This window comes from Poecilia formosa, unplaced genomic scaffold (assembly GCF_000485575.1).
Source record: "Poecilia formosa unplaced genomic scaffold, Poecilia_formosa-5.1.2 Scaffold373, whole genome shotgun sequence".
Taxonomy (NCBI): Eukaryota; Metazoa; Chordata; class Actinopteri; order Cyprinodontiformes; family Poeciliidae; genus Poecilia; species Poecilia formosa.
Window position 1 is genome coordinate 182,466 of NW_006800312.1, and position 25,649 is coordinate 208,114.

A 25,649-nucleotide genomic window follows, 5' to 3' on the forward strand; every position below is an offset into this window, starting at 1 on the left:
TCCAGGCCACAACAATACACTTTTTCAACACAAAAGCAACAACGTGACACGGTGAAATAGATACAGCTTCCCAAGGACAGAAGAGAGCAGCAAAGAAACTGCAGACACCAACTTTAAGCCTTTAGTTCCTGCACTGCACTTTTTAGAAAGGAAACGTTTTACTGAAGCAAAAGTTTCATTTCTCTCAAGAACAACTCAATCCTCTTCTTGTATGAATGTGAATAATTATCAATAAGCATAATCAGCACCTGGATAAATTAACTCTAAACATATTTTAAAAGGAGCTTAGGTAAACATCATAAAATCTGATTTATATTTGATAATTTGTTGCAGGTATCAGGAAGCTCCCATGCATACTGGAAACACCAAACCAGAAAATTAAACATCAAGACAACATGGACGATCTCTGCAGTGACAAGAACGCAATGCAGAAAGATGATGAGCCTGCACAAAAACCTCTGCAGTGACGTTACGGTGACGTTGTCTCACTGGCTGAGTTTCAATTAACCATGTTACTGCCTAAATTAGAATTACGAAAATAAATTCACTGGTTGGAAATTTTAATTTTGAAAAAACTCAAGTTGTTTTTTTTTTTGATAAAAACTGTTAACATTGTGCATTTCACAAAACAGGAACACTTGTTTGCATCATAAGTGTCGGGTGATCAACAACTGGATGTTACTGCTGGTGGAAACGACAAAGACGACGACAGGAAATGATAAAATGAAGACGCCCCACCATGGTTTCTAATGACTTATCACGTGATTTTAATTTGGTTTTCTATTTAATGGAAGCGCCACAATTGCATAATTGTGTGTTTTCCAATATTAGTGAAATATCAAAGTTTTGTAATAAAAACACAGCTATCGTTAGCATGTCAAACAATCTAGAAACATGAATGAAAAATAAATGTTTCGTGTCATTTAAATTTTTTGCATAATGTTTTGGTTTCTGGTCCCATAAGTCATAAAAAAAATCTAAGTTTTGCTAAGTTACAATTTTTAAAATGACCACAAAAAAACATGTTTATAGTTGAAAATGTCTCTGAGCATATAAATCTTAACTTTATCAAATCTGTACACAGTTCTTGTGCAAAATACAGATTTGCTTTTGCCTGGACATTGAAATCTTTCTCAGCTTTAGTGGTTTCTTTTATGGCTTTGTGGGAACCAGTGGCAGCGTTATATGATGAGAAGTGAAAAAGATGAAAACGCCACCAGTTTGCAGCATGGCAGATTTAATGACGATTCATTTAAAATCTGTTCTTTCATCTCTGATTCTTTTTGATCTTCAAGCTATGACAATCTGTTCCCCTGCAGAAGGAAGAGATTTCATTACAGCTCATTATTAATATGTAAAGTTGTGCTTGCAAATTCTGACTAATTCAAACAATGTAGTTGGTGTCTCTCTGTCTTTCCCATTAACGTTTACAGTTATTTATGACCCACATTTCTGTTGTAAACTCTTGAAATCCAGTATTCACCTTCTTTGTTGCAGTCAAGGTTAGTTTAGGGTAAGCAAATACAATCAAAGAGTGAACATGATAAGAAAAGACAAAGATCTTTTTCATTCAATCCCCAAAACATCTGCTCAAAACTCATTTTATCCTCTTCCTTGTTTTTGTCTTCTACTTTCTTTTCTTCTCACTTCCTTACATAAAGTGTATGAATGTAGCAAGAGTTTAATGTCTGAAAATGAAGATAAGAATGAAGTTGTGGTTTGGGAAGAATCCTCATTATGCTCTGAGGGTTACAATTTGAGTCATTTTGGTTTTGGCGCTGAAGCGTCAGATCCCCCATTTAAATCCTGACAAATCTGCAGACATTTTTGTTCTCTGCAATGGATTTTAACGCAAGTATCAAGAGGGAAACTTGCATTTTGTTTGCATGCCAACTTTTCACTCTAACTGTGTTTCCATTGACGTTTCAAAAATGAATTCACTGAATGGCTGTATCAAGATTGGTTTATCTCATAAAACTGCCATAGAAACATTTTTCACATAATCAACAACTGGATGTCGCCACTGGCACAAACCCTGAAGAAGAAGACAACAGGAAGTAGCAGGAAGAAGCATGTTTAATGTCTGAATGTCCATCAGTTAGTGACCATAAACACAAGCACACTTTAATTATGCAGCAAAAATAAAACGCTAACAAATCCACAAAGCATAAAGACGTTTTGGTTCTAGACTTATAGACAATGCTGCAAGTTATTTTGGTTTATATTTGTTTACATTTGAAATATTGAGTCGTGTGCAATAAAATGACTTCATATCTATAGGATAAATTTAGAGCTGGACAATAAATCAACAAAATATATATCCTAATAGACACATTATACATATTCTATCTATATATTGATAGAATATTCAATAATTTAACTGCATTGGTGGAATCAACTGACTCACTCACTCTTTGGTTACCTAGCAAACCAAACTCCTAGGTAACCAAAGAGTTGCTAGGTAACTCTGTGGTTACCTAGCAACGACCGGTGGACAGAGTTGGGCAGAAGAAGTGTTTTTCCACTGTGCTTCATAACTGCTTAAAAATACAAAACGATGGTGTGGAGTGAAAACTGTGGATAAAAACAGGAAGTCAGACCATCAGTTTGGCAGTATTTCAAATATTTAAAACAAAAAACTAATCAGTTATCGATAGACTGATAAGAAATTTGTATATTGTGATTGGTTTTTCAGCCATATTGTCCACCTCTAGAGACGTTACACGCTACCAAAAAAAAAAAAAAGCTGAATTATTATCAAACAAGTTTTTGTTTGTCATCAGCTGTAATCTGAGCATGATGAAAGTGACCTGCTTCATCTCACAGTCGGCTTGAGTCCCAACAAACATTAACAAACCGTCCAAATCGTCTGTCCAAAAACAAGACCAAAGTCCGCTCACCACCACGAAATCACATCAGCTCACAGCGGCGTGAGAGTGTTTCCCAGCCAAACCCAATCAGCTGTGCGTAAAAACCGAATAAACGTAGCTTTGATTGAAACAGGATGAGAATAAATCGCCGGCAGGCAAAGACCAACAGAAGCACGTTGTGTTATTCAAGTACTGGTGTCAGTATGTGTCAAGGTTTCTGAAATGCTGGCTTCATCACGTAGGGATGCTCAGAAACCAGAGTTACACCGATCCAAACTGTGATTGTGACACTGGTGACAAGTAGTCTGCGTCAAATATGTAAAATATTAACCCATATCTTCACAATCACGCTGTTCAAACTGCAGATGACGCTCAAACTCATTTACACAAATGAACCAACCAAAGGGGACAAACTAAATAAACCCCTAAGGCATGAAAACACCCTACATTACCATCACCATGGTTAGCTAGCATCTAAGACAACTGTTCAGGAGGTAATCTGCTGAAGCCCTTCAGCAAAAATGCCACTGCTTCTTTCCAGCAGGCTTTTAAAGGTCCAGAGGAATGTGACCTTTGCCCTTTTGTTGAGTGCAATCAAACGTGTGGGACAGAGAGGTTGTTCTTGTTTAAAAGTAGACAAGTTTCACGTGAAAGCTGTTCGTTTATAGCATTATTCTCCAAGATGCAAGTCATGTTTTTCTGACTGTGATCGCCACAAATCTTGTGACTCTGGGGTTAGACTGGTGTCCAAACTGGTGTCCAAACTGGCAAATTTAAACGACTGGTGGGTCGCAAAATTCATTAAACTAAAAATGGTAAATCATTTACATTTTTTCTTTACCTGCTTAACATGTCAATGTCAAATTTATTTATATAGCACTTTAAAACAGGTATAAAACTGCACCAAAGTGCTGTACAAGAACGATAACACAAATGACAAAACAGAGCACAAAACAATACATAAAGGAGCATTTTTATAAACATCTTTAAAGATCTAAAGCACAAAAAGAAGTACAAAAAGGGCTTTGAACTGTTACCTTATAAGAAAAACAAACATGTTTTGGGTCATCAGGTGTTTTCTGCTCTGTTGGCCCAGTTTTTATCATTTTTGACCTGTAGTCAGAGGCCGAATAAAACCATTTAGACGGCCACAAGTGGCCCGCAGGCCACACGTTGGACACCCCGGGGTTAGACGACCTACATTGGGGTTTTCAGTTCAATTTGACCAATCAATCTCTACCCAGCTCCTGGTGTCTTTAATACAGATGAAACTTCTCAAAAGAAAAATAGCTTATTCTATCAAATATCGAGGAAAGTGAAAACAAACCTGACATTCATTTAAAATGTCTGAGTTAAAATAGGTCCAATACTTTATTTCTTAAATGTACAGGATATTAAATTGAATGTCTGCTCAGAATCCTAATTCTGCATTTTTACCAATGTTTTCTATACTGACCAGAAAAAGTCAATATCAGTCTATATCACAGATCAAACACTGATAACCAATCAGTCTGACTTTATTTATACTTTTCATACCATCAAATAAACCTAAATCAGTTCAAACAATCAGATTAGACTTAAAATAATTAAAACCTGTTTGTTTAACAGCGACTGGGGTCGGGTCGGGTTGAGTCTGTTCCCTTCACACAGCTGCAGACTTCGACCTTCAAACCCTCCGACAGATTTTTGTCCCGACTCTCCCTGCAGACTGATGCAGACATTTCCCAACTGGGAGACAGGGATTAATTAAAAAAAATTTTAAAAAACTGGCAAAAAACATTTTATAAAGGTAAAGATTATTCAAAATTTAAACAATTTAAACAATTAAGACAGTTAGTTTTCATGAACAGACGATGTTAAAACCATTTCCAGCATCAAGATCAGACCATGCAACGCTCTGAAGAAATAGCAAAACAAAACTAAAAGTCCATCTCAATGTGATGATCAATAAGTGTTTGGATTTGCAGTTTCATACATTTTTTTAATTACTTTTTTTATTGTTTATTGGCTGTTATTTTTCTGTTTTAAGTTATTCTTTGTGTTCATTTTCTCGTTTGTGCTTCTTTATAGTTTCTTTCTGTTTACTGTTTATATTAACTTCAGGTTTCTTTTCCTCCTTTTCATGCCCTCTGTTTGTTCATCTTTCACCTCAGCCTGTCCTTCTGCTCCCCTTCCCAGCTGTTTATCATCCTGCTTCCTTCTCCAGCTGCATCCGCTCACCTGTAATTAGCTCTCCGTCACGTTTGTCATTTCCACTTCTCCCACAGCATTTAAGCTAATTTCCTCCCTCACTCGCTGATGTATCTTTTCTTCACCTGCACGGCATATTTTGTATATTTGGTCATACTGCAAAAACCACACTCTTTTTACAATTTGGCCAATTGCAAAAAACTGCAAATAACCAATTATTAAAAAGCCTGACCTGCCAAGATCAATTTTTGTTGTCTGAAATGTTGCTAAATTTAGCTAAACAGTTATTGTGAACTGCAAATGCGCAGAAATCACCTGGTGAGTGAGTTTGTCAGTCAAACCTCGATCACTGGAGAGCAAAATGAGGATAAGATAAGATCACGACATAAGATCGGCTTCACGCCTAAGTATCGGCCGATCACCGATCTCCCAAAATTAAGTGAATAGGCTGGCCGATAAATCGGTGCACCCCTAGTTATGTGTAAGTGCACCCCAGTAAGTGTAACTTTATTCTCATGGTTGTAAATCTTCAGTGTGGTTCTGGAAAGCCCTGGATAGAGCAGTGAGTATCACTTCCACTCATCTGTAACACAACACTAAAGCTGAATGAAATTATAGCTGGAAAGCTACAATCACACATGGAGGCAGCTACTTCCTGCCAAATGTCCTCCATGACCCACTCTGTCTCTTTCTCTCTCTCTTTCTCTCTCTCTCTGGTCGGCAACAAGACAGCAGAAAAAGGACAAATAAAACCAAGTTAATGAAGCTACACGAACAGATCTGCCTGAAGTTACAAGCTACTGGGAGCACTGGTTCACACTTTAACCTCAAAGGGATCAAAGTTCCTAAAGATCAACGCTTTGTCACAAAACCCGTTACACAGTTTCAACTTTATTCTAATTGGCTCAAACTAGAATCTGGATTTCTGCCAATGTCTGAGCAGCAGACGTCAACCTTTCCTGGTTCACAACACGCCTAATCATTCAGATATCACCATAAATACTAGATGTGCTTCAAAATAATAAATACTAGCGTGACGTTCACACTTAAAGTCAATGAATAGTTTGTATTGGAAAATAGAAATATTAGCTCTACATGTGCAGAGAGCTACAACGTCTGCTGACCAAACTTACCGCAAACACAAAGTTTCATTCGAGACGTACAATGTCTGCAACAAAATCTAACTACACTGAGAAAAATCTAAAAACTAAAGGAGGAAAAATCCTCTGCATCCTCCTGCCAACAGCCATCACAATCTACAATAACTACTTTAAGAATCTGAATTAAAATGAGCTACAACATTTAATTTCCCTTTGGGATAAATTAAATCTACGGCCCTTTTATACCAGTACCTACTCAGCATGGTTCGATTCAACCCTACATGATTTGGTGTGTTTTCCATTACAACTGAGTCACATCTCTAGTGGGTTGAATTGTTGAGCGGTCCCAGAATCTGAAAAACAGCACGACGTAATCTGTACGCGGCAAAAACACAATGCAGTAATGTTCAACATGGGAGCCATGTTGAACATTGAGCTCAGTCTGTGGATTTTATCAGACTCGGATCCCGTCTACATGCAGATGGGTTTAGGTCAATAAAGGTATTTTGTCGTTTATGCATAGAATCGGCGTTTAAGGAGATCAGAATCTAAGGCTCGACGGTACATTGTGAAAATAACTTGCTAGATATTGAAAGTTCCAGTTATAATGGATAAATGGGCAAATATACATTTACTCACAGGAAATTTAAAGAACTGCGTACAATTAAAATAAGCAAAAATATCCAGGCAGAGATTTGAATCTTAGGTATTAAAGGGTTAAATTTAGGGCTGGACAACATGGCTGAAAAAACGTATCACTACATAACTATTTCATACGAGTCCATCAATAACTATTGATCACTTTTTTGTTTTAAATATCTAAAATACTTCCAATTCAATTCAAAAATACTTTATTAATCCCAAAAGAAAATTAAATAACATTTATAAATATAATAATAATGATAAATTAAATAACCTTATTACATAATCTTTCCCGTTTTATCCAGTTCCTCCTCATTCATTTTCTCCTTATTTTTTAAATTTAAAAAAAAATTATGAGCCACAGCAGCAAAACCTTAAACTACTTCTGCGCCAGTTACTCAATGGGTTGCTAGGTAACCAAAGAGTGAGTGAGTTGCTAGGTAACCAAAGAGTGAGTGAGTGAGTGAGTGAGTGAGTGAGTTTGATTCCACCAACTTTGCTTAGCTGGCCTTGAGAGACTGATCAGCTGAAGGCTTTCCTCTGCCTACATCCCCCAGAATGCTGTGCAGTTCTGGATTGGAGTTCAGTGAAATTATTTAATATTCTGTCTGACATATTATGGATATTGATCACATGTCAATCGCGATATGTCATTGATCTTACCTGTGGTCGGCATGCAGACTGAAATGCTTTTCCTTCGAAGCCATAAGCAGCAACAAACACTAAAATGTAATTGTAGCTAATGGTGCTCTAGATTTCAAACTATATTACTATGTCTATAATAGTCATGTCTCTTATAATGGATCTATTACAGAAGTGTGAATGTAAAGTTATGGTTATGGATTTGGGCAAGACAAATTTAATTTGGACAATAAAGCTCGTCCTCGAAATAAGGAAACAACAAACTGCACACAAGAGTAAGCTGTGACTCAGTCAGTGGTGCTTTTGGCTCACCACTCTCCAAACATGCAAACACTGCAAAAGGTTCATCTAGTTTCCACCTGATTTATCTAAGAAATCACTATTGATCGCCTCTTACGTGCAAAGGCTTGCAAAACACTCACAATCCCACAAAACAGTTTCAGTTTCATAGATTCAACAGATATGAACATTTGTTAAATCGAACTAATGTCTTAACACATTTAGAGTTTAGGCACTTACAGAATATTGTGGAAAAGTACCATTTTCAATTTCATTTGTTTTAGCTCTAGTGTGAGATTAACTGTTTCAGATTAGCAAATAAATTCAACATCAGGCTGACTGAAATGACCTGGGTAAACGCACAAAAAGAAGAATTCAAATTATGTCATTTATTACGGGAAAAAAGCTACCTAACCTGGCCCTATGTGAAAAAATAATTCCCTAAAAACCTGGTGACTGGTTGTGTCTTTTATTGCACCAACACGCTTCTGCAACATCTGGCAATGAGTGTGATTGATCAGCGCTGATTGATTTGGTTTTAAATTCAGTCACATTTGAGGATTTTCAAACATTTATGTATATAAATTTAAAGTTGCTTATGATTATATTTGTATTTACAGATATTTAACTCTTTGGGTGGAGTAACTTGTCGACAAATAAGCTGTCTATTTCCCCTTGGGGATCAAATAAGAATATGATATTCTATGTATATATTTATATAATATATTTGGATATTTATCTACTATACACATATTTGAATATAGATTATAGATTCAATTCAATTTAAGTTTAATTAAATTTATCCCATAAGAAAATTAAATATTGTTATTCATATCATCCAAGTTTCTCTGAAGAGTTTTCGTGGATGTTGTTGTTGTGGCAGAAAGGATTTCCTATAGCAGTCAGTCTTGCATTCAAACTGAAGAACCCTCTGACTGAAGACTGTTACTGTAAGACAGTTTTATGACCCTAATAAATCTACACCTCAATAACCGAGCAGCAGAGATGATATCTCACATGTCCTGGATGACACCATCAGTTGTTGGTAAGCACTGCTAATCCACCTCGTTTGCTTTTGCCGCTCCTCTTTAAATCCAGACAGAGAGACGCTTCAGATCATTTGAACTTCCTCTTTCTCTCTCTACTCTGCCTACATGCATTCTCCTTTCCAACTCCACTGGGATCTGGGGTCGTAGGTCAGATATTATTTGAGTTCTGAGATGCTAGTCAGCTCCTTCCAGGTGTAAAAACAACACCCGGTTGTCACGGTTACGCATCATATCACTACAGTTGTGATGTGTAATGAGAAAGTAAAAATGTTAGAACAGAAATCCTCCCAGCTGCATCCAAACCCAGACATGATATTTTTCAAAACGATGCAAGAAGCAAAGAAATTAAAGTTTACAAAACAAACATCTAGGATGTTGTTCTATGTTATTAGTTGGCCTCCTGGATGAGTCAACATTACACTCAGAGTAATTTTGGTAAGCCAGCCACTGCTTATGAATATATATAAAGGACAGATAGATGTGAAGGACTTTGCTTTACATCTGTTCTTGAATTTTCTTAAATCAAGTCATGATGTTTAGATCTTTTAGCCTACTTCATGTCGTCAGACGGGTCCCACTGAAGTGACATGTGGAATCCATAGGTCAGGCAGTCATCAGACTGGGTGCGGCAGTGGAACAAACTCCTATTTGTCTGACATAAATATTGATTTAATGATCTAAAACATGTAAGTGTGATAAAAAGCAAAGAGCGTGGCCTGTGTGCAGCAGGTTCTGTTTGATCAGAGTCGCCCGGCTCCACTGGGACAGATGTTGCGCATATTTTCCTGTTTGGCTGCAGAGTAAAGGTTGCTTGAGGATGAGCAAACACCCGAATGATGCCGACACAACAGCATGAAGGATACAGTGAAGAGTATTATTATGGTTTTCAATATTTCCTTGAAATTGCTGAAATTTTGTGTAAATTCTGTTTGTGTGTTTTGACGTAAATTGTGATGCCGTTTTTTTATTGTTTGTAAAATATTAGAGTTGTTGAGGCAGTTGAATTGAATATGTGTTTTGATCTAGTTTGTGTCTTAAGGGGTTTTAGTATTTTTTTTCATGATTTTATTGCAATGTTTGTGGTGTTAATGTTCAGAGGATCCTTAAACAAACACAAAGGTTTGTAAATAAAACAATCTGAACATGAATGGCCATCTAAATCTGGGAAAGGAAACTGAAGCTAATGTGTGGCCTACATGGATAATAAGCATCTTATGCAGGTTTCAACATGAAAACTGAGACGTTTTTCTTTACAACCTGTGGAATTTATTTTGTTTGGAGCGATAGATGAATATTCAAATTTTGAATGTTTTTCACTGGATTGTGCATAAAATTAACCAGTTTTATGCTTTTGATTGTCAGGTTTTTATTCAGATCAAAACATATATTTGATTTATGTTACATAGTTTAACCAAAGGCAGACAGCGTTATTAAATTTTGACTCACTTTCAGCTTTGCAAAGCATCACTACACCCTGATGACTTTGCATGTTTTGATTTCGGCTCAGAAACTATTGATAATTAGGCTGTTGACATGATTTACAGACTTATTACGTATTTACAAACATCTACACAACGGCTCATATCTAATCATTTCACTTATTTGCTGTGATAGGTTTATTATATATATATATATATATATATATATATATATATATAATGTTTTAGTTTTTTAATATCAGACAGAAATTTAACAGATGTAAATCACAACATATTTGGAATATTCGTAAATTGTTTCTTATTTTTTTAAATTTAAGTATCAGAACTGGAATTTAAATGATTCAAAGTTTCACTTCGATCAACATGAAGACGTTTGATGACATTTGATCACCAAGATTGTTTTTCTCCATTGTGTGAATCCTCACATGATTGACTACATGTAGTAAAATGTTCAGAGTTTCTCCCAGACGTTGCAGACAATCAGTGGTCATTTCTGATATGGGCCACATGGGCAGTTGCCCAGGGCGGTACTAAAAAGGGTGGGGAGTGGGGCGGTTAGATCCTTGAGCCACCAGATAAGAAAGTATACTTTTCTCTCAGATGTGTTTTCAATAACGTTTTTTTGTTGCTTTTATTTGCAATAATTACACTACAACTTGACATCTGCCAGAATGTAGAAAACTTCCTGTATTTTGATTGGTTAGGAGAAGGAGGGATTCATGCAAGAACCCCCACCGCCTGCATTTTTACTTCTTGTACAGTCCACCTGATGTTTATTTAAAATGTTACAGCATTTCAAAGAGTTCATAATCTCACATATTAAACCCTGTGGAAGAAAAACAGGACCGCAGCATCACCTTTCCTCCACCGTACTTAACGTACGAGTTGCGCTACGTTTCACATCAGATTCAGCAGTTGATATGCATGGAATGGTTTTGGGAACTTGGTGATCCCATGACACCATTTTTGTTTTTCTAACAGTAAGCTTTGAAGATTTTCCTACCTCTCCTCATGACAGAAAGATGAAATGCAGTTCTTGTCCAACCTTATACTGGGCCTAAAAACCTGGTGACTGGTTGTGCCTTTTATTGCACCAATGCGCTTCTGCAATATCTGGCAGTAAGTCTGATAGATCAGCGCTGATTGATTTTGTTTTAATACAGTCACATTTGAAGATTTTCAAACATTTGCAGCCTGATTAAGGTGACAGAACAGCATCTTTCAAGATTCTGTGCTAAAGTTACTGTCACAAGTCTTGTTGTTTCAAATGTTTTGAAGTCCGCAGTAAAAGTATTCATGATCTTTTAACCTTTTTTCCACTTTTTATCATGTTACAATGACAATATTTGATGCATTTTATTGGGACAAAGTAGGTAATAGTTGAGAAGCTGTAGGAAAATTTAACATATCTTACGAATAATAATCATTCAGTCCAAGAAAGACTTGCAGATGTAATCACAGTGAAAAGTGGCTCTGCAAATGCACCCCACACTTTTCAGATCTGTACATGAAAAAATCGTACAGACCAAATAATTATAAAATAACTTTCTTTCCACTTTATCAGAAGTGGAAAGCTTTATTGGTCAAAACTGAATAGCATATAGATATAAAGTATAAACATAAGAAAGGAAATTTAAAAAAAAACAATAATCCAACGTTATTAGGTGCTGATTAGCATCTCAAAAGCTCAAATAATACTTGAACTACGACCACAAATTGTTGAAAAATGAGGCCTTATGGATGCAGAGCAGGACCAAAGAGCAGAGAGAGGGGGAGGAAGTTCACACCAACCCTGACTCTGCGTGACTTTCTAACCATGCAGCCAGATAGAGACTTAAAGACCAGTGGCAAAAGCAAATGATGTGGATTAGCAGTGCTTGTCAGTAACTGATTGTGTCATTACTGTGGAATATCATCTCTGCTACCTGGATGTTGAGTTTCTGTCTCATGACAGTCATGTGGCAGAAACAAAAACAGTCTTCAGTCAGAGGCTTCTTCAGATGTGTAGTGAGACTGACTGCTACAGGAGACGCTTCCTGCCCACACCATCCACAAGGACTCCTTTGAAGATTCTTGGATGAGTTAATTAATTAATCGCGATTAATTGCTCTTACAAAGAGGGCTTTCTTTTTAAGAACAATTTGTTTACATAAACTTCACAATTCAATTTTATTTGCCATTTCTGCTGTTTTATTTACTTTGTAAGCTTTGTAAGTTCTAGTGTAAAACGTTCATTAGAATTTAAAGTTCATTGACCTTTGACAGGGTAAACTTGCATTATTATGCCATTACCATTATATTACAAAACAAAAACATCAATATTGTTATCGCAACAACTTCTGGGACAATTTTTCTTCCAGCAAAATTCGTTATTGTGACAAGTCTGTGACTTATTACAACATTTAATTTCCCTTTTGGATAAATAAAGTATTTTTAAGTTAACTGCAAAACCAACAATTTAACCACCTGCTTAATCTAATCACTGATTAATTAATTGTTTTAGTTAATCAATGTAAAATAAAATTGTCATTGTAGTTTTAAATAGGCCTGGTGACACTTTAAGCCATGCTTCTGAGTTGCAGGAAAACCTAGAAGTTGCAGAGTAACAGCTGTGCGGTTACATGTGCTGCTATCACGCTGACAGCTCAGACACATGCAGGTCAGTTAGCCTTCTGGACCAATGCTTGGTCCTGGAGCTGAATGCAATCCAGCCACACGCTCAAAACTCATTCATAAACGCACACAATCTCCCGCAGGTACTCACATGCTGCCGCCGATTAGTCGGTTATCGGTAGGAGACGTGGAGAGAAGTAACCGGACACCGATTGTAAACAGCCGACAGTCAGGCAGTGTTTATGGGTCCACTTCCTCTATTGCTAATGAGCTCCACCTCACACACCTTCACAGACACGCTGCTTTACAAGAAGAGCGAGATATGTGGGCTTGAATGTACACAAACTCTCTGTCTCTCTCCCGCTGTGGCGCTCACGCAGCTTCACGCAAGCAGAAGGAGTCAGTTCGGAACGGCCGAGCGGGCGCTCAGAGCTCCGGCTCTCACACTGTCACTCTGACCCTGCTGGCTCACTCCCTCATGTGTTAGTAAAGGAGCTAGTACTCTTGGAGCTAGGTGCTAACTGTCTACTGCGGCTAACGTAGCTAGCAGCTGGTATCCTCGGTCTCCTTCTGGCGGATGTAGCAGTCTGCTGCTGCGCCTGCCTTCTATTTAATCTCTCTCCCTCTCTTCCTAAGCTTTCACCGCTCTCTCTCCGTTTGGCGTGAGGGATCTAGGCCACGCCCCCTCGCTCCTGCTCTCAGCCAATCACAGGGGAGGCAGGAGTAGCACGCGGTGAGTTTAAAGAGCACTAAACGTTCCAACATCACGTTGGTCACGTGATTTATAACATTAAAATGAATGAATAAGGTATGAAATAATATATGTAAATCTTCCATTATTAATTAAATATATAATAAAAACATAATTAAATAATAAATTTTATCACTAAATAATTAAATATATAATTAAATAAATAAATTACATCTACCTATTAAATAATAAATTTAAATAAGAAAATGCAATTTTAAGGAAAACTTTTATTTAGAAATATATATAATTATTTAGCTGTATGTTTATTTAATTTGTGGCTTCTGGAGAGTGAAGTGAGCTAAACTACAATAAACAAATTACTTGTGAATAATTATTATAGTACAGTTATATTTAAGTGTCAATTTTTAAAAATGAAGAAAGAATTTATTAAACAGAATTAATTATGTACCTCAATTAAATGTAATGATTTTATATTAAAAAGTAGAAACGGTAATTATTTCATGATTTATAAATTTATATTTTTATAGATTTATATTTTATGTTCCTGTGCTCAATGAAGCACATCATTAATTAATCTTAAAAAAACCATCAAACTCAATAGGATTAGGGAGGTTTCTATAGGATAGAAGAAATGTATATGTATAATCTGAATTAATAAAAATGCATGCCACATTTTGAAATTGTTCTTTATTAAAACTATTTTTTCTTTTACTTTCTCTCAGGAACTACTTTGTGTCGGTGTTTTCGTATAAGGTTCCAATAACTTAATATGAAGTTTGCTGTTTGTTTAAACGTGACAAAATGTGAAGTAACTTAAATGGTGCAAAATCTATTTATACCAAACTTATTGTTTTCCCTCGCCTTTGCTTTTCCTTTTTTCTCAGTGATTAATGTAAAGACGAGCTCTTGTAAGCTTTGTGAAAAGGTTGGCCTTGTGTGAAAGATGAGAGCATCTCAGGATCATGAACCAGCTGAAAAGGAGATTTGATTACAGGAGTTTAAACTGATCCTTTGTGCTGCTGCCTTTGAAAGTGGACAAAGGACTACTACCTTTATCTCCAAAATCATGTGAACCAGCTGCATTTATTGCAGCTCTATACTGATTCATGCTAAAAATGAGATTACCATCGTTACTGTCTGGTGTTTGTTGAACAACTGAGAGAGGAGGGAAACCAGGAACAGGCTGGATAAAAAATTTAAAATGTTTGGTCAAAGATAAATCTCTCTGATTGGTACGGCCAGCGTGTTACACAGTGTCTAAACAAATCAACACAAGAATGATTGCTTCTCAACTCCTGTTTGTTCTCTTATCAGCCTTAGATAGGAGTGTATGCGCCACTGATAGGAGGACACTTTCATCTTAGCCAGAGTTTCAACACAGACGGAAATAAACGTAGAACGTGCCCCCTGTCAAAGGGGGCACGTATTATTTATTCTCCAAGCACATACTGCTATTTTAAAACAATCAAGTCACTATGTTACTCTGAGTCGTTATAAAAATGATGTCAAAATTAAACAGAATTTTAAAGAAATTTGACGTCTCTGTTTGACTCTTTGAAATTAGGCTCTGTCTCTTTAAGAAGGTCCTGCTCTTTCAGACTCTCCGACTTCAGCAGGTCATCACAACAATGTCTCTCCGTTTACAACTAACAAGAAGCTCCGGCTCTTTCAGAATGAACTACATTCAGCATTAGCCTGAAATGTAGTTCATATGATGAGCTCAGCAGATGCAGAGTTCCACCAGGTGTTTGCTAATTGCTGCTGCCGCTAGTCTGAAGGAGCCGAGTGCTGCGAAGCAGAAATTAGGCTGGAGATTGAAGCTCAAAGGAGGAGCTTGTTTCCACCCTGAATGGTTGCCATGGAGATTAAAGGATTTCTCAAACATGCAAAGACTCAAAGCAACACTCCAGGCATGTTTTTGACATGTCATAAAGCTAAAAAAAAAATCAATTTAAAGTGTAGCTTTTAAATCTTTCTCATAAGTTTCTCCATAAATCAACCTGAACAACTTTCATTCATCCTATTTACGTTATTATCAAACTTGATAGCACGCACAAAGGCTGTTCATGTACCTATCTGACCATTAACCCGTCATGGTGATAACTTGTGAGAGATTACGTACACAGTGGACAGGTCACCAGTCCATCACAGGGTCAGCAGACAAACAAGAAAAGCAAACGTTCAGAGTCGCTCCACAGGGCAGCGGCCCACTAACCCCACATGCTCCTGTTTGGTCTGTGAACGCCTGAGACTGCTGAAGCCTTTTCAGTTTTTCTCTAAAAGCTCTGATTGTTGGCTGAATGTTTCTCAGCCTGTTGCAATGTTAAACTTAGAGATCATATTTGAGGATTCTCTTATTTTAGGTTCTTAATGATTTCTTTCCTCTTGCTCCTGCTGTGCTGCAGTCTTTTTGGTAAAAGTTACAAACTGCAGCTTTAAAATTAAGTGTAACATTTGAACTTTGCATATTTAAAGGTGCAGAAATATATTTTCTTTGCATAACAAGTCCAACAATGTTTCATTTTCTCTTAAAAGTATCTCATGTTTTTGTTTCAGACCCTTTTAAAGCACACAGATCCACCATGAAGCTCCATCTTCATGCATGTCACAACAGTAACCCGATTATGCAAGCAGGCTTTATTCACCGTCACCACCCTGTTCTGGGAAAAAAGGGGAGAGCAACACAAGGGAGACCCTGGGATTGGGCTTTTGGGGCACATGCTCAGTCAGTTGGCAAAGAGTTGCTCCCTTTGAAAAGGTGAATGCCAACTGCTCAGTATCCTCTCAGTTCGTTCTCTCTCTGGATTCCCACTCGTCTGCTAAGTGCAACCCCCCCTCTGTCTGTCGGAAAAGGCCAACACTGAACTCTGCTGCTGCTGTTTCACTAAGTTTCCTCCTGCTTTTGTGTTCACAACAAGAGAGATTGCTTCATTTTAATACAAAATCGGCATTTATGATTAAGTGCACACAGGATTTAGCTGCAGAATAAAAGCAGCAGCACTTGATTCGTTCTCTGAACACTGCAAAAAAACAACAACTAAATCTTACCAAGTATGTTTGTCTAGTTTCTAGTGCACTTGAAATAAGACAAAATTAACTTACAAGTATCTTTTCAGTAAGAAATATGAGCTTCTTTTAATTCCTTAATATTGATGAAAAAGCACTAGCTCCATTGGAAGATGAATTAACTTATACCAAGTAATTTTTCCCTCGTTATAAGTGAAATAATCCGACAATGAATTAGTACTTATTAGGACTTATGAACTTAAAACAAGATCCTATATATAAGTTTAACCTTATTTAAATATATTAAGATATTTGCAGTAGAAATAAGAGTAAAACTACTTGGTAAGATTCTGTGTTTTTGCAGTGTTCACTGCACTGTTAGAAACTGAATGGAAGGAGGGCAGACAAACTATGTTGGACTTTTGTCCAGGGACTACTTTTATCTGCATACATGCAAATCTGTGCACAGATCATGAATCTATGCAAACACAGCTATCACTATCTCAGACGTAACCCTTAGAAAGATGAGGTCAAAGGGCACAGCGCTGTCTTGCAACACAACAGAAACGTGCACCCGGTAATCCAGGAGAAGGAAATGTTTTTTACGCAACAATAATAAGACCACGTTTTATGCTACAACATCCGAGTGAATCATGTTCGCACAATAAGAGAAGTTAACCATCAACAGGCTGATGGTTCTGGGCGCTTTGGTTCCAGTTAGAAATGAAACTGTGTGTCAATATTGGCCCATTATGTGGTTGCATGAACACTGAAAACATTGTTCATTCATTCGAATCCCTGCTATTGTTTCACAGCCCGTCGACATAAATGAGCCAAAACAACGTAACATCAGAAATAACGAGGTCACATTTTTATTAAAATCTCAGATGAATGACAATGACTTAAATATGTAACAAATCTGAGGACAAAATTTACAACAAAATCCCAACATTTAGTTATTAAAATGTTTTTGTTTGTTTTAAGTACAAGAAAAGTTTTGAATAAAAAATGAGTTTGAATTAAGCACTAAGATTGACAGATAATCAGAGTATTGGTAGTAATGCTACTGCCAGCTGATCGCCTCCTTCCCCTCCACCGGCCCGGCTCCCACCTCCTCCTTCCCGTCTGGGAGGCAATAAAAAGAAGACATGTCTGGAAGAAGGAGTCCAAAAGAGCTCCACGGCTGGTGGAAAGCTGCGCTCGGGTCTTTTCGGCTCGAATCGCACGCGTCGATACTGTTCATGGCGATCAGATGGGAGTTTGTAGGAGTGATGTTGCTAAAAGTCACACCTGAGCAGGGATCCAGGAGCTGGTTGGGATTGACGGCGCCGCTGTTGGTCATGACGCTGTGGACGCCGTCAGGGTTGCCGCTGCCGTTTGCGGCGAGGGCCTGGGTGGAAAACGCCATGGCTGGAGAGGCCTGGGGTGGGAGCAGGCTACTTCCTGGGCTGGGCACGAGGCTGGCGGGGCGGCTGAGGGCGAGACGCTGTGTGAGGAGCTGGTGCTGCAGCCGCCTGTCGGTCCAGTCCTCCTGAGGCTGCCGGTGGATCTTCATGTGAGCGTTCCTGGATTTGATTTTATAGAACATTCTGGAGAAAAGAGAGGACACGGAAGATTTAAAATAAATCTAAACCATGTGCTGGGCTCGCCCTGAAGGCAAAGGCAGGGGTTTTGTACTGGCAGCTTCTTTTACACTGCAAAAACAAAATATCTGACCAGGTATATCTGGCCAGTTTTGAGTATGCTTGAAATAAGACAAAACTAACATACAAATAACTTTTCAGCAAAAAGTAGGAGTTACTTAAAAGGAAACTATCATTTTGTACTTTCATCTGGGTCTCAACTGCTTCTAAAAACAGCCTAAGCAATTAAAAAAGAAAAACATAACCAGTTTTTGGTTAAAATTTTATGTTCATTGGTGTCTGGAAAATGACCCGTTTCAGAAACCTTCTGAATATAATCTCACATATCAGCAGGCACTGCCCCTCACCCAGTAACCCCAGAGAAGCCCAGCCCGTTACCTAGCAACCCCAGCAGAGTTCCAGCCCGTTACCTAGCAACCCCAGCAGAGTTCCAGCCCGTTACCTAGCAACCCCAGCAGAGTTCCAGCCCGTTACCTAGCAACCCCAGCAGAGTTCCAACCCTTTGGTTTAACTGGATTTAAAGCTACAGGATAATCTAAAACAGTTCAAAATAGAATTGACCAGACTAAAGTCTTATTATCTAAGAATGATTTTGTGCAAAAAATATAACGAAGATGTTTTGTATATCGTAATCTGTTCATGGAAGCACAATAAGTCAATTTTAAGTAAATCATTTCCTAATATTCATTTTAAAAAGTACTAGTTCCTCTGATGTCATAAGTTAAACTAATGGAACTAATATCTTTTCATCAATATTAAAGAATTATTAACTTAAAACAACCGCTTACATCTTGGTAAAAAAAAAGTTACTTGTAAGTTAGCTTTGTTGTTTTTCAAGTGTACTGGAAACTAGACAAAAATCTGTGGTAAGATTTGGCTTTTTGCTGTGTAATAAAGCTGGTGCTACTCACTTGCCACACAGCTTGCAGGGGAAGAAGCTGGCCAGTGAAGGAACAGGAACCGCCTCTTCCAGAGCAAACGGCCTCTCCAGTGGCTGGGAGATGGGCGTCATCTGTGACACACAACAACCTATGAGCTGGAAAGCTCGGACTGACTCACTACGTTGCAGAATCATAAAGCACTTCACTCATTATGCAAGACGACAGTCCAGAGGTTTCAAGTTTCTGAATGCTCGAGGCAAAAGCATTTTTACAATCGTTTTTTTCTTACGCATTTCTGCAGCTCCTCCTGTGCCTCTCTGATCTCCTCCTCTTTTTGTTTCTTCTGTTTGTCCACCAGCTTTTTGGTCAGGTAGTAAAACTCCACGCACTGGGACACCGTCTTTGTCCTCACCTGCAACACGCAGCAGCAGCAGCAGAGTGTCAATGTTGTCAGACTCTGATTCAAATTCAGTGTTTAACAGCAGTTTCCTCTCCTGCTAAACGAGCTGCTGTGCTGTGAGCAAAATGCTGAATCATCCACACCTGAACAAGTGCGGGCACGAAAAACGAAACCCACAGCCAGGAGAAAAAGGAGGACGAATCCAAAAAGGATGAGCACAAAGTTACATTTAGCTTTTAAATAAAAATGTTTTTTTTTTCTATTTTCCTTTTACCGTATTTGCGGTGGCAATAAATAAAAAAGTTAATTTCCAACAAAAAACTTTTTAAATTAATCCCAGAAATTTTCTAGAAAAAAAAAGAAAATTTCTTGAGTTCCAAAAGTCAAAACTTTTCTAGAAAAAACTCAGAAATTTTGAAATTGCTCTCTAAGATTTTAAAGACAAAAAAAAAAAACAATGAAATTTCTGAGTTTGAAAAGTCAAAAACTGGTTGCAAAAAAAATCTGAAATTTTGAGACCAATCAGAAATTTTCTAAAAAAAAAAAAAAAAGAAAAAAGAAATAAAAAAATAAAAAAGTCAAAAACTGGCTGGAAAAAAAAATCTGAAATTTTGAGACCAATCAGAAATAAAAAAAAAAAAAAATATTTAAAAAAAAGAAAGAAAAAAAGAAAATTTCTGAGTTTGAAAAGTCAAACATTTTCTGGAAAAAAGCAGACATTTTGGATTAATCTAAGAAATTTCCTTAAAAAAAAAATTATTTTGAGTTTCACCAACCATTCATTGTTTAACTGGCCTTGAGAGGTTGAGCAGCTACAGACTTTCTTCTAGAATATTAAATCCTATCAGATGTTTTATCTATTAATATTGATCACATTGACATCGCGACGGGTGTTGTTATTGATTTATTGTCCAGCTCTAGTAAAGAATATCAGTGTCATTGTCTTACCGTCTTCTCAATGAGTGGAAAGTCTTTTCCATACGTCCCTAAAGCCGTGTGGAAGAGATTCTTCTCAGCATCTGTCCAGAAATCACAGCCTATAGAGAGAAAAGGGGGAAACAATGAAAATAAATACAACCAGGTCATCCTATCATGCATGACATGCTGGGATCCAGGCGTGATTCCCTGCTGTGTAGAAAAACACACAAAGATATAATTTCATAAGTTTAATGTAACAGCTGCTTGAAGACCTTTTATTTTAGACTTTTTCCTAAACAGATGATGGCCAGTAAATCTGTCAGGAACTTGAGATGTCTGAGCACCAATAAGCTGTTTTTTTTTACGGAGCTGAAAATGCGCCGCTCTACCGTCATTTACAGGGAACACACTCACCTGACTGGCACACAACAATGTCTGCTTTGTTCTGGGCTCCTTGAGGAATTAAACGGGTGAGAGGATTGGATGTAAGTGGGAGGAAATTCAGCCTACAACAATGACTTCCACTGTACATGCAGCAGAAACAGGTTTCTCTTTTTCACATGCAAGCCAATTCTCATAGTTGTTGGCGAATGCTTCAGGAAAGTTTAGCTTAAATTGTTCTGGTGAGTTTAAGCCTCTACGGAAATATTTGGTAAAACACAAAACAGGAAAAACAGCTTTACCTTCTGCCTAAACAAGCATAAATATCTGGTTAAAGGGCTGGCCTGGTTCATGAAACCAAGCCTGACGCCTACCGTCTGTGATGAGGCTAAATCTAGACGGTGGTTTGAGGTAAAAACACCAGTTTTAAACAACAAACCCGGAATAGATGTAAACATATTTAAATACACCAGAGATTTTGGTTGTAACCTAATTAAGTGTGCAAAGTGTGAGGTGGTATGAGACTCCATAGGAATCAAAATATAATTTTTTATGAGTGTTTTTTACTTAAATGTCTCAGTATAAGACTTAGCCAAATACATAAAATGCACTCTGACTGTTGATAAGGGTTTAGCAGTAGGTCGTTTTCTTGAAGATTATGAAGATAAACAAACATTTGACTTGCTTGAAAAACAAATGTTTTCTTGTCTTTCACGTACTGGAGAGTGGCTAAGAGTCCATCACGTCAAATGTACACATTTGGAAAACAGAAAGTCAGGCATTGTTAGTTATTTTTAGGGAGTGCCAAAACGTTTATCACTAGTTCATAAAAAAAATTAAATAAAACAAATAAATAAATAAAATTCTGTGTGCTATGTTTCTTCCGAAACTAAAATCAAAGGTTAATGTTTTAAATTTCACACTTTTGGATTTTGGAATTGCAATACAATATTAATTTAGCAGAAGTACTGACATAAAGAGGGAACCTGAGAGTTTACCTGAGTAGTGGTAGTCTGCTACTGGTGAGGGCTGTGAAAACAGCAGCATCTCCAACGCGGCCTGCAGAACAAACAAAAGGAAATTAATCAAAGGAAAAGATGCACAGAGCTTAGGAATGATTCATAAAGAAGGATAAAATTGGTAAAACCTTTAAATACAAAAAAGAATCCCCTGTGAGACAATAAAACCATCTGTTCTTACCATTGTGTTCCCCTTGCAGTAGTAGAGACAGTGCAGCGCTAGCTCCGTGTTACTGCCCCCTCCTGGCAGGCAGCTGGAACTGCACATAGACAGCAGCTTCTCCACTGCAGATAAAACACAAAGAATTAAAATGTAGACTCCATCCAGCTGGGGCTTCACTCAGGCTTAGATAAAAGTTGCCCAGCAGGCGTTGCAGCCTACCGTGGCACTGAACTCTCGCGCTCTCCTGCAGCTCGTCCCAGGGTTTCCACACCAGCTGCTCTCCAGGGGAGTCTTCCTCCGAGATCCAGGAAGCCGAACACTCACCGTCCCCGACGCAAGGAGGAACATCGGCTTGGAAGTCCGGACCCACGTTGACATATCTGAGAGGAAAACACCAAAATAGTGACCTCTGAACCTCCAGAGCCACATAAAGACAGTCACAAAGTCGGCCTTCTATCACCTGAGAATCATCTCCAGGGTTAAAAACATTGAAGAAACATTGATCATAATTTTTGATGCATGTTGGCTTGACGACTTTGGTGATAGCTTTTGAGAAAATGCCATGTTTGTTGCTTGTTTCCTAATTGGTAACGGTGTTATGTTTTTATGGTGTAAAGCATTTTGAACTGCCTTGTTGCTGAATGTGCTAAACTATTAGACCTGTCATGATTACAAGTTTTACTGGATGATACATTTTTCTTAAATTATTGCAATAAATGATAACATTGTTGTTTTGAGACCATTTCCAAGTGATATAATAGTAACGGCATAATAATGCAAGATCAATAAACCTTATATTCTAAAAAACATTTAACACTGGAACTGGAAATAAACAACAGAAACAAAAAAATAAAATGAGTTATGAAGTCTCCGTAAACATAATTATACTTTTAAAAATAATTGAGTCCAAAGCACCCGACTGAAGACATCTGTCATCCAGTTTTAGACAAAAAGAGAGAAAAGAAAAAAGCAATAAATCATGCAAATGGAAATGATTGAGTTTATCTTAAATTATCATCATTTATTCACAATAAATCTATTGCAACAGGCCTGAATAGAAGTAAACTTGACTTGTCTGTCGCCGCTGCTCTCCAGCTAGAAAACAAGGTGTGATCTTTTGTAAAGGCCTGTTTGTGTGCTTTACTTACGGTAACCCACATATCTCCTCCTCCTCCTCGGCCCATGCTGTTTCTTCCCCGCTGCGGTGAACAGATGAAAGGGTCGAGAAGAGGCCTGCAGCCCTGCGGGAAGGATTGAGCAGAGGCCGAGGAGTGTAGCGGCTCCGATTCTGAGCCCTTTTGGAGCGAAGGATACTTGGAAACGGCCTCCCAGTGTAGACGCGTACAGCTTGTTCCTGCAAAACAAAAGGCAAGGAGTTCACTATTACTGCTTCTTCTGGAATCATGCAAATGTAACAAACAGAGTAAAGGTAGATTTAGGTCAAGAGAGGAAAGGTAACTTATCTTAGAAGCATCTGAACAAACAAAATCATTTCCTCTCTAGAAGAGCAAAGATAACTTCCCGTTATGTGCCGACATGAGCCTCGTTCCACGGCAGGAACATCATCCCACCTTTCACACTCGATCCTCCTTATTTACGCGCCTTATCTGTTAAACACGTCTAAAAATAAGGCCGTGGTTTTGGAATCTGTAGTGAAGTTGAAGCTCCTCCAGGTGCAGCGAGCGCCGCCTGCCTACATGCTAACCCGTTTACAGGGTTTAGTTGATTAACAATGATAGCAATATGCAAACATCGGCTGCAGATTTGAAAAAAATGTAATCTGTGATAATGTTTCTGAAGATAAACTGAACGATCGCAGTGGCATGTCACGATCCCGATCGCTTGGTTTCTGTTTAATAACTGAACAGCTTCTACGAGCTGCTCCATTCCTGTGCAGCACAAAAAATCTTTAAAATATAAACTATATACATTCTCCTGTTACTTGTTTTACCTGCCATAATTAACATTTTCTGTAAAAGAGAGAGAAAAAAAATTCCACTGGAGAAATATAATCTGACACTCAAGCTTTTGAAAATGCAACTTTTAATTTGAGTAAATTTAATCAAGAAGTAACTGATTCTTTTAACTATCTTCAAAATGGGAAAGACAAAAGAATCCTATTTGATTGGGGTAAATGTGTTGATCTTCATTACTAGAGAAAAACTTAACTTTATCAGTTAAGTTTGAGGATGACCTCAACGTGGCGTTCCTCAGGGATCTCTCAGCCTCTTTCTGTTTTCCACATACCTGCTTCTTCTTGAACATCATGTTTACTGCAATGTCATTCTTTGTTGATGATATTCCACTTAGCCTGCCTAAAGCAGATATTTGTAGGTCTGATAGTCATTATACAGCCGTCTTTCTAGAATTAAACCTGGAGAATCTCAAATTCAAGGATCACACTGATTATCGTGTCAGTCAAATAATATCATTTAGGTTGCTAGAAATACATATTTGATTTTTTTTTTCAAATTCATATTTTATTTTATTATTTACTTATTTATGTATTTTTGTATCATTGCAACAAAACAATTTCTTACCCTGTGAACTGGTTTACTGGCAATGGAAAGAAAGTGATTCTGATTTTCCAATAAGAACAAACAAATTAGCAAATTTTAAAAAATTTTCACTATTAAAAAAAACTTTATTTATGCAGCTAAACTAGAAAGCGGATAAAAAAAACAAAATCCAATTATTCTTTTAATCATCTTCATTGTTTTCTTACTGGTGCTGATAAAAACAAAACTCTGTACTGTACCTGGGGATGCTGTTGGTCCAGACCGACTGGTTCAGTCTTTATTTTCTGGGTCGCTTTGTAAGGAGATGCATTTTCCGTGGTTTCGTGATGCTTCCCGGAGAACGGGTGAAACGGAAGAGAGAAAGGAGCGTTTGAGGACGGACTGGTGGCATGGAGGGATGAGCGATGGGTTGAAGAAGTGAGGGATGACGGTTCAGGAGACTGGAGAACGTCACAAGTGGCTGAAGAGATGAATTTAAAAAACAAGGAGGGATTAGAAAAAGGCTACAGAAACTTTGTCCCTCAGAAGCAGAACTATTCACTCATTTAAATTTTAAGCTGACCTATTTTGCTTCCTTGAACAGGTTAGGAGACGTCTATTGGCTACAAAACATGTTCATTACATTTTTTTGCACAATATCATTACTTGATAATGAGATTTTTTTAGTCTGCTCAGTTCTGCCTGTATTGACCAGAATGAGCTGTTTTATGGACTCTTGTCACTTTAAATTAAAATAAGCTGCTGCTGGCCTCAAGGTTTACACTCCAACGTGAAAATGGCGGCAAACAGATGCGCAATTAAACAACCGTATGAAAAGTAGTAGTCTGAACAAAACACTTATCAGCAGCCACTGATAAGAGGGCGGATAAGACCAGCCCACAAAACATGCTGGAACTCAGCTCAGGTTCCTAGTTAACCGACTAGAACTCAGCTCAGGTTCCTAGTTAACCGACTAGAACTCAGCTCAGGTTCCTAGTTAACCGACTAGAACTCAGCTCAGGTTCTTAGTTAACCGACTGGAACTCAGCTGATGTTGCTAGGTAACCGTCTAGAACTCAGCTCAGGTTGCTAGGTAACCGGCTGGAACTCAGCTCAGGTTGCTAGGTAACCGGCTGGAACTCAGCTCAGGTTGCTAAGGAACCGACTGAGCTCTGCTGTGGTTGTTAGGTTGCCAATGTTCCAG

At 37.8% G+C, this 25,649-nt stretch overlaps 2 protein-coding genes across 5 annotated transcripts in view; both read right to left on the minus strand.

Moving 5' to 3' along the window:
- The window catches only part of LOC103154086 (pyruvate carboxylase, mitochondrial-like), a 192,055-nt gene extending 178,609 nt beyond the window's left edge, over nucleotides 1–13,446 (minus strand). Inside the window, exon 1 of the mRNA XM_007575244.2 lies at nucleotides 12,976–13,446. Coding sequence (XP_007575306.2) covers nucleotides 12,976–12,977 — 2 coding nt within the window. The 5' untranslated portion in view covers nucleotides 12,978–13,446. The remainder of the gene's footprint in view (nucleotides 1–12,975) is intronic.
- Nucleotides 13,447–17,393: 3,947 nt separating this feature from the next.
- Nucleotides 17,394–25,649, minus strand: part of LOC103154074 (uncharacterized) — a 31,038-nt gene continuing 22,782 nt past the window's right edge. For all 4 annotated transcript variants that reach the window (XM_016662422.1, XM_007575232.1, XM_016662423.1 and 1 more), the window contains exons 3-11: nucleotides 24,706–24,926; nucleotides 23,096–23,301; nucleotides 22,167–22,327; nucleotides 21,966–22,069; nucleotides 21,764–21,824; nucleotides 20,415–20,503; nucleotides 19,356–19,478; nucleotides 19,097–19,197; nucleotides 17,394–18,131 (exon numbers count right to left, since the gene is read on the minus strand). In XM_016662422.1, the coding sequence (XP_016517908.1) occupies nucleotides 17,606–18,131; nucleotides 19,097–19,197; nucleotides 19,356–19,478; nucleotides 20,415–20,503; nucleotides 21,764–21,824; nucleotides 21,966–22,069; nucleotides 22,167–22,327; nucleotides 23,096–23,301; nucleotides 24,706–24,926 (1,592 nt within the window). In that variant the 3' untranslated portion in view covers nucleotides 17,394–17,605. The remainder of the gene's footprint in view (nucleotides 18,132–19,096; nucleotides 19,198–19,355; nucleotides 19,479–20,414; nucleotides 20,504–21,763; nucleotides 21,825–21,965; nucleotides 22,070–22,166; nucleotides 22,328–23,095; nucleotides 23,302–24,705; nucleotides 24,927–25,649) is intronic.